General features: G+C 37.2%; 2 protein-coding genes across 2 annotated transcripts; both read right to left on the reverse strand.

Moving 5' to 3' along the window:
• Positions 1 to 540: 540 nt before the first annotated feature.
• Positions 541 to 1,439, reverse strand: LOC135953990 (uncharacterized). Its single transcript, XM_065504034.1, has 2 exons — positions 1,384 to 1,439; positions 541 to 1,312 (listed from the first exon to the last, which is right to left on the reverse strand). Exons 1-2 carry the CDS (start codon positions 1,437 to 1,439, stop codon positions 541 to 543), a joined length of 828 nt encoding a protein of 275 aa, XP_065360106.1.
• Positions 1,440 to 7,262: 5,823 nt separating this feature from the next.
• Positions 7,263 to 8,161, reverse strand: LOC135954004 (uncharacterized). Its single transcript, XM_065504050.1, has 2 exons — positions 8,106 to 8,161; positions 7,263 to 8,034 (listed from the first exon to the last, which is right to left on the reverse strand). Exons 1-2 carry the CDS (start codon positions 8,159 to 8,161, stop codon positions 7,263 to 7,265), a joined length of 828 nt encoding a protein of 275 aa, XP_065360122.1.
• Positions 8,162 to 9,041: the final 880 nt, after the last annotated feature.

The following is a 9,041-nucleotide window of genomic DNA, read 5'->3' on the forward strand; positions in this document are numbered from 1 at the left end:
ATACTCTGGGTGTGGGCTAGTGAATATTGTTAGACGGGAACAACGAAGCGGTATAACCACCAGATGCTCTTGCTTCACAATATTTCACTTATAAGATTAATCCGGTGCAGGCGGTATAACCACCGTACAATGATTAGTCTTACCTAAGCGAGAACTGGGCGCAGACTGCCTTTCAATGAACACAACTCGCCTTTTATACACTTTTGTCTACCATAGTTGTTGTTGTCTTACATTTTATGTTAGTTGTAGCAAATAGTAGTATCTTAACTTTAGAGTTGTATTCTATAGTACGATCTCTGTCCTAATTGTAATTATTCACATATAGATGGCGACACTTATACATAATACGTTAATTTCAAACAATACGTTAATTTCAAACAGAACAAACATTACTTCAACTTTAGTTATAAACCAAAAGAAATTAAATGATATAAAAACAAATAATAATTCAATTATAAAAATAAATAGTTGTATGGTAAAAACGAGGGACGACTTTTATCCTTACAGTCCCTCCCTACTTCGCCAAACAAATGAATTCTTCTATAATAGCTGGGCTTGAACCTTTCCACTCTTCGCCACAATTACCCGATACGTTCTGTCTCCTATCTGCTGCAAAAACTTGTAGCGCTGACCAATCTTTCGAGTTTGGAGTAATTTGTTTATTTTATTTTGTAGTTCTTGAGGCATCTGTGCTAACTCGTCAATTTCTGTGGATATGTTAACAGTTTGGCTTATGATGTGTGATGATGTGGTGGGCTCAATCTCGCTGCAAAAACTTGGCTCTGATGAGATGTCTTCAAAATGATCTTTACGATTGCATGGGGGTGTCGTAGTGGGTGTATATGTTGGTGGGGAGTTATTTGATGGTAATTTTGGTGATAAAGTTATAGATGATGTTGGTGATGTTGAAGTAGATGATGATGAAGTAGATGATGATGAAGTAGATGATGATGAAGTAGATGATGATGAAGTAGATGATGATGAAGTAGATGATGATGAAGGCGATGATAATTCTGACTTCTCTATTTTTGGCTGGTTTATTTTGGTTACATGGGATTCTGGTGACCTTTTAGGTGAAAAATACGGTATGTGCGTTACTTCAGATTTTGTGGAACTTTCTGATGAGAGGTTGATAAAAACTAGGGTGGGTGACGCAAACAGGCTGATGTATGGTGTGACAGGTGACGACTGTCCCGATGTACTCTGCGATAAAGTGGTGGTACCTTGTGTTTGTTCGAAAATTATTGTAGGTCTAGGTGACACTTCTATCCAGGATACGTTCGATGAGGATGATGATACTGCTTCTATGGATCTTCGACGGCAGCCCTCGATTGGTATTTCTGTCTCTTGCTTATTTTCTTCTATCCAAAATCGATAAGTGACTGTCCTCTCTGGCGAAACTTTTTGGAAGTCGCCTCAAATCTATCATCGCTAGCCATTTTTCTTTATATTTCTAGTGTTGTTTCTAAGTAAAATAATTAAACAAAAAAAAAATACATTTAATTAGTACTACGAATTGTTATGTTATAAAGGGTTTAATTTCACTCAAGTGGATGTTTCTTATATTTTTATTTTTCAAATCTTGTATCTTCAATATAACTGGTGATACGAAAGATTTTACAATATACGGGCCTCCAAACTTTGGAGCTAACTTCGCTGCAAAACTATCTACCGCTTTCGATAGAGGATGTTGTCTAATTAAGACTAAGTCGCTTATTTTGGGTTTCCACACTCTTCTTCTTAAATTATAATAACGTTTCTGGTCTTCGGATGCTCTTGCCATATTTCTTCTTACTATCTCGAAAACTTCTTTCATTTGAACTTGGCGTTCTTCTGGATTTACTGTCATAACACCTGTACCAATAGTAACTTCGTCATACAACGCTTTCGGTAGTCTTGGCTCTCTTCCTTGAGTGATGAATGCTGGTGAATAACCGGTTGTGTCTGATACACTTGTGTTCATAGCCAACATTATTTCTGGTAGCAATTCGTCCCATCTGTTGTGTTGTTCACCCGAGAACTGAGCTATCATTGTTTTTATAGTACGATTTGCTCGTTCTGTTGGGTTTTCTTGAGGAGTATAAGGTGCAGTAAATTGATGGTGGACTCCTAATTCTTCTAATACTCGTTTCACAATTCGTGATGTAAACTGGGTACCATTATCTGTTATAAGGACTTTCGGGATCCCATATCGCGCAAGTATCCGCTCACGAAAAGCTTTAGTAACTCCTTCAGCTGTGGCCTTTCGCATTGGCACTAATTCACTCCATTTTGAGAATTTGTCAAAAATTACTAGTAACATTGTATTACCGTGTTTAGTCCTTGGCAATGGACCTACAAAATCAGCACAAATAACAGACCAAGGTTCATCTGGAATATTTGTTAACATCTGTCCAGCAGGCTTCTGTTGATTTAGCTTGTACCTTTGACAAGACTGACAGCGACGAACATATTTGATAATATCTCGACTCATGCCAGGCCAATAATAACGACTGGCAACTCGATTTATGGTTTTATGTATACCCAAATGACCAGCAGCAGCACTATCATGATTTTCTTCTAAAACGCGTGTTCTGCAGGGTGTGGGTACGCATAGCTTCCATGGTGTTTCTTCTGCATTCGTTGTGTTTCGTTGAAAACGACGATATAGTTGATTATCAATTATTGTATAATCCGGGTACTTTTCCGAATTTGTATGTATTTTGTTGATAAGTTTTTTAATCCATTTACACTCTTGTGTTTTTGGTTGTGCACAATTTGCTATGTTAGCAGTTTCTACTGGATGACGTGATAACGCATCGGAGACGACGTTGTGTTTTCCCTTTCGGTATTGTATCGAGAAATTGAATTGCTGCAACTCGAGTGCCCAACGGGCTAATCTTCCTGTGGGACTATCGATCGAATTAAGCCATTTGAGTGCCAGGTGGTCTGTAATTACGATAAATTTGTATCCTTCTAGATAAGCGCGCATTTTTCGTATACCCCAAATTATGGCCAAACATTCTTTCTCAGTGGTCGAGTAGTTTTTCTCCGCTGGATTTAAATGGCGACTAGCATAAGCTATTACACGTTCTTCTCCATCGAATTCTTGAGTTAATACGGCTCCTAACCCATAATCACTCGCATCGGTTTGTAAACTAAATGTTTTGGTAAAGTCTGGACACGCTAGTACTGGCGCTTCAGTAAGTTTGGTTTTAAGTAATTCAAAGGACTGTTGCTGTTCCGTTTCCCACTTCCAATGTTTTCCTTTCTTCAATAATCGAGTTAAAGGCTGAGATATATTTGAGAAATCTGGCACAAATCTCCTGTACCATGAAGCAACTCCTAAAAATCGTCTTACGTCTCGAATGTTCATTGGTGTTGGTATTTGAGCTATGGCCGCGACTTTATCTGGATCTGTTTTTATTCCGGTTACACTCACTACATGTCCTAAATATTTTGTTTCATGTTTAAAAAAATTGCATTTATCCACATTTATCTTAAGATTCGCTTTTCTCAATCTACAAAAAACTTCTTTTAAATTTTGTAGATGATCAGAGAGGGTTTTTCCAATAACTATTATATCATCAAGATAGGCAAACGCGTATGGTTCCATATCTGCTCCTATTACCGAATCTAAAGCTCTTTGGAAAGTTGCGGGTGCTGAATGTAATCCGAATGGCATTACTCGCCATTGGTATAATCCACGACCTGGGACTGCAAAAGCTGTATACTTTTTACTATTTTTATCCATCGGGATTTGCCAATAACCATTTTTAAGGTCTAGACTACTAATATATTTAGCATCACGTAATCGATTTAAAATACTATCAATACGGGGTAAAGGATATGCATCTGGTACTGACCTGAGGTTTAACTGTCTGAAATCCATACAAGTTCTCCACGAACCATTTTTCTTCTTTACTAGGGTAATCGGGAAACTATACGGACTATTTGAAGGCTCGATGCATCCTTGTGCGATTAACTGGTTTATTTCGGCGTCAATTATTTTCTGCATAGCTGGATTTTTTGGACCGTAACTAATTTTAATTGGACGTGGGTCGGTAATAATAATTTTGTGAGTTGTTATTGTTGACAAACCATGTAATTCTTGAAACTTCGGTAATTCTGTTTCTAGGAAGTTGTTGATAATTCGTTGATCTTCTTCGTTTATTTTGGGGTCTTTATTATTAAGAGTTTCTTTGTCTTCCGCATCTTCAATTGCATTAAATTTAACATCTGTTTTTGAAACATCTAGGGTTAATCCAGCCACTTGAATTGTTGTATTAAAAAGGCGTAAAAAATCTAATCCTATGATAACATCTTCACTAGTTTCTGGCATTAGCAGGAAACGACATTTTTTTGTAAGCTTTCCTAAAGTAACTTCGTACTCCACAGCTTTTGAAATTGTTTTAGTAGAACCATCTGCTAATAGCACATCTATTTCTTCATTAATATATACTGGGTTACTAGATATAACTTTAACGTAATCTTGTCGCATAAAACTTCTACTGGCTCCGGTGTCAATTGTTGCTTTATGTAATTTGCCATTTAATATTATTGTTGCACTTAAACGCGTATCTTCACTATGGAGACTTGTTCTATTTTGTGAGGGCTTCTTTCTTGGAGGCTCGTTCTCCCTCAATTCCGACGGCCTCCGGGGACGTTTCCCGAACGGTTTCTATCTTCATGGGGACAACTTGATGTAAAATGACCATGATTTCCACATCGATAACAATTATTTTGTTGTCCATGGCGAGGGTTGTTACTCATTACACGTGGGTTTTCCACTCGAACGGTTGTGGTTGTTGTTGTGATACTCTCTAAATCTTCTGCTAATGAAATCAATTCTGGTAATGTGGAAAAATCTTTTCTCCGAATGTATAGTTGATAGTCTGGAAGGGCATTTCGAAAAATTCTCTGCAATTTTTGCTCCTCCGACATATCTGCATGACGCATCAAATTCTGGATTGCTAACACATAATTTTTAAAAACTTCTCTAGGTCGCTGAACTCTCTTTCGAATTTCATCTTCTAATTTTTCGAAATATCTGGCAGGAAGAAAGAACGATAAGAAATCTGTTTTAAAAGTATTCCATACTTGCCAATGTTTGTTATTGTTTCTAAACCATACGAGGGCATTTCGCTCTAAGAATTCAGGCATAATTCTAGGTATCTGGTTTAATGGTAAATCATAAATTTCTGCGAGTTCTTCAATACGCTCGACAAATTCTATGGGATCACGACCACCATCATATGAGAGACCCCATTTCCTGACATGCTCAATTAAATTTGGCTTTAATTCGGTCGATGTACGGGATGGAACTGGTACTGTTGTAGGTTGATGCATATTTGCTGAATTATTTTCATTTTTAACTGGTGATGATGTTGAAGTGTTTTTTGTTGTAGGTAACACTAATGTGTTTTGCGTTTCATATTTTTCTTGGATCACTAACAAACGTTGTAATCTATCTGCATCATGTTCACTGCCTAAAAATTTCGCGAACCTTTTTCTCATTTCATCTACCGTACCGACTGTTTCTAATTTAAATTCACTTAGCAACGACACTAATTCATCGCGTTTTAACGCGTAGCCCCAACTCGTTCTTAACATTATCTTTTTTTTTTTTTTTTTACTTATTGACTTTCTCCTTTAATTCGTTTTTCGTTACTGTTTCTTTGTTATTTTTACCGTTCACTCGTTATTATTTTATTTTTTTTTTGTTCAACACAGTTATTTTCTACTTTCGTTCGTTCACTCGTTATTATTTAACACAGTTCTTTTTCTTTTATACTATCTATTTAATACAGCTCTTTCTTTTTTAAATTCGTTTTCTTTGCGACGCCATTTTTTTTAACACCGTTCTTTTTTATTTAACACAATTCTGTTTCTTTTTTTTTTTTTTCTTTTGTCTCTTTGACAATTGCTTAACTTTTCTTTTATCTTATACCGTTCACTTTATTTTATTGATCCACACAGGATTCCCATTAATTTATTTGTTTTATCTTTCAAGTCCCTGCTCGGGCGCCATTGTAACGACACGTTTTCGCTCTCGGCTGGGGTATACTCGCCGGTGCCAGTGGTTCAGTACAAAAATTTATTTTTGCGGGTTGTGAAAGAAAAAATATAATGGGATTTCAATAAAACGTTATAATATTTATTTCTCTTAAATTATCTCTTAAGCGACTCTCTCTAGCAGTTCGCTCTTATACACCACAAATGTTTTGTAAACGGTATAATCACCGTACAAACAATATATGTGGTTAGCCGACAGTGTATCAATAGGCAAGCGCACCGAAGCGGTATAACCACCAGACGCTCTAGCTTCTCAATACTCTGGGGTTGGGCTAGTGAGTATTGTTAGACGGGAACAACGAAGCGGTATAACCACCAGAAGTTTCCTGCTTCACAATAGCTCACTCTTATGCGAGTCTCTCTAGTAGTTTACTCTTTATCACCACAAATGTCTTGCAGGCGGTATAACCACTATACAAACAATATGTGTGGTTAGCCAACAGTGTATCGATAGGCAAGCGCACCGAAGCGGTATAACCACCAGACGCTCTAGCTTCTCGATACTCTGGGGGTGGGCCAGTGAGTAACTCTAGCAGTTCGCTCTTTATTACCACAATTGTATTGCAGGCGGTATAACCACCGTACAAACAATATGTATGGTTAGCCGACAGTGTATTAATAGGCAAGGGCAACGAAGCGGTATAACCACCAGATGCTCTAGCTTCTCAATACTCTGGGTGTGGGCTAGTGAATATTGTTAGACGGGAACAACGAAGCGGTATAACCACCAGATGCTCTTGCTTCACAATATTTCACTTATAAGATTAATCCGGTGCAGGCGGTATAACCACCGTACAATGATTAGTCTTACCTAAGCGAGAACTGGGCGCAGACTGCCTTTCAATGAACACAACTCGCCTTTTATACACTTTTGTCTACCATAGTTGTTGTTGTCTTACATTTTATGTTAGTTGTAGCAAATAGTAGTATCTTAACTTTAGAGTTGTATTCTATAGTACGATCTCTGTCCTAATTGTAATTATTCACATATAGATGGCGACACTTATACATAATACGTTAATTTCAAACAATACGTTAATTTCAAACAGAACAAACATTACTTCAACTTTAGTTATAAACCAAAAGAAATTAAATGATATAAAAACAAATAATAATTCAATTATAAAAATAAATAGTTGTATGGTAAAAACGAGGGACGACTTTTATCCTTACAGTCCCTCCCTACTTCGCCAAACAAATGAATTCTTCTATAATAGCTGGGCTTGAACCTTTCCACTCTTCGCCACAATTACCCGATACGTTCTGTCTCCTATCTGCTGCAAAAACTTGTAGCGCTGACCAATCTTTCGAGTTTGGAGTAATTTGTTTATTTTATTTTGTAGTTCTTGAGGCATCTGTGCTAACTCGTCAATTTCTGTGGATATGTTAACAGTTTGGCTTATGATGTGTGATGATGTGGTGGGCTCAATCTCGCTGCAAAAACTTGGCTCTGATGAGATGTCTTCAAAATGATCTTTACGATTGCATGGGGGTGTCGTAGTGGGTGTATATGTTGGTGGGGAGTTATTTGATGGTAATTTTGGTGATAAAGTTATAGATGATGTTGGTGATGTTGAAGTAGATGATGATGAAGTAGATGATGATGAAGTAGATGATGATGAAGTAGATGATGATGAAGTAGATGATGATGAAGTAGATGATGATGAAGGCGATGATAATTCTGACTTCTCTATTTTTGGCTGGTTTATTTTGGTTACATGGGATTCTGGTGACCTTTTAGGTGAAAAATACGGTATGTGCGTTACTTCAGATTTTGTGGAACTTTCTGATGAGAGGTTGATAAAAACTAGGGTGGGTGACGCAAACAGGCTGATGTATGGTGTGACAGGTGACGACTGTCCCGATGTACTCTGCGATAAAGTGGTGGTACCTTGTGTTTGTTCGAAAATTATTGTAGGTCTAGGTGACACTTCTATCCAGGATACGTTCGATGAGGATGATGATACTGCTTCTATGGATCTTCGACGGCAGCCCTCGATTGGTATTTCTGTCTCTTGCTTATTTTCTTCTATCCAAAATCGATAAGTGACTGTCCTCTCTGGCGAAACTTTTTGGAAGTCGCCTCAAATCTATCATCGCTAGCCATTTTTCTTTATATTTCTAGTGTTGTTTCTAAGTAAAATAATTAAACAAAAAAAAAATACATTTAATTAGTACTACGAATTGTTATGTTATAAAGGGTTTAATTTCACTCAAGTGGATGTTTCTTATATTTTTATTTTTCAAATCTTGTATCTTCAATATAACTGGTGATACGAAAGATTTTACAATATACGGGCCTCCAAACTTTGGAGCTAACTTCGCTGCAAAACTATCTACCGCTTTCGATAGAGGATGTTGTCTAATTAAGACTAAGTCGCTTATTTTGGGTTTCCACACTCTTCTTCTTAAATTATAATAACGTTTCTGGTCTTCGGATGCTCTTGCCATATTTCTTCTTACTATCTCGAAAACTTCTTTCATTTGAACTTGGCGTTCTTCTGGATTTACTGTCATAACACCTGTACCAATAGTAACTTCGTCATACAACGCTTTCGGTAGTCTTGGCTCTCTTCCTTGAGTGATGAATGCTGGTGAATAACCGGTTGTGTCTGATACACTTGTGTTCATAGCCAACATTATTTCTGGTAGCAATTCGTCCCATCTGTTGTGTTGTTCACCCGAGAACTGAGCTATCATTGTTTTTATAGTACGATTTGCTCGTTCTGTTGGGTTTTCTTGAGGAGTATAAGGTGCAGTAAATTGATGGTGGACTCCTAATTCTTCTAATACTCGTTTCACAATTCGTGATGTAAACTGGGTACCATTATCTGTTATAAGGACTTTCGGGATCCCATATCGCGCAAGTATCCGCTCACGAAAAGCTTTAGTAACTCCTTCAGCTGTGGCCTTTCGCATTGGCACTAATTCACTCCATTTTGAGAATTTGTCAAAAATTACTAGTAACATTGTATTACCGTGTTTAG

This window comes from Calliphora vicina, chromosome 3, assembly GCF_958450345.1.
Source record: "Calliphora vicina chromosome 3, idCalVici1.1, whole genome shotgun sequence".
Classification (NCBI taxonomy): Eukaryota; Metazoa; Arthropoda; class Insecta; order Diptera; family Calliphoridae; genus Calliphora; species Calliphora vicina.

Excerpts from the sequence above, each read along its gene's own strand:
- LOC135953990 (XM_065504034.1), bottom strand. The coding sequence starts at position 1,439 with ATGGCTAGCGATGATAGATTTGAGGCGACTTCCAAAAAGTTTCGCCAG. Across the intron at positions 1,313-1,383 it reads AAGTTTCGCCAGAGAGGACA|ATCCATAGAAGCAGTATCAT; the intron begins GTCACTTATCGA and ends CTGCCGTCGAAG.
- LOC135954004 (XM_065504050.1), bottom strand. The coding sequence starts at position 8,161 with ATGGCTAGCGATGATAGATTTGAGGCGACTTCCAAAAAGTTTCGCCAG. Across the intron at positions 8,035-8,105 it reads AAGTTTCGCCAGAGAGGACA|ATCCATAGAAGCAGTATCAT; the intron begins GTCACTTATCGA and ends CTGCCGTCGAAG.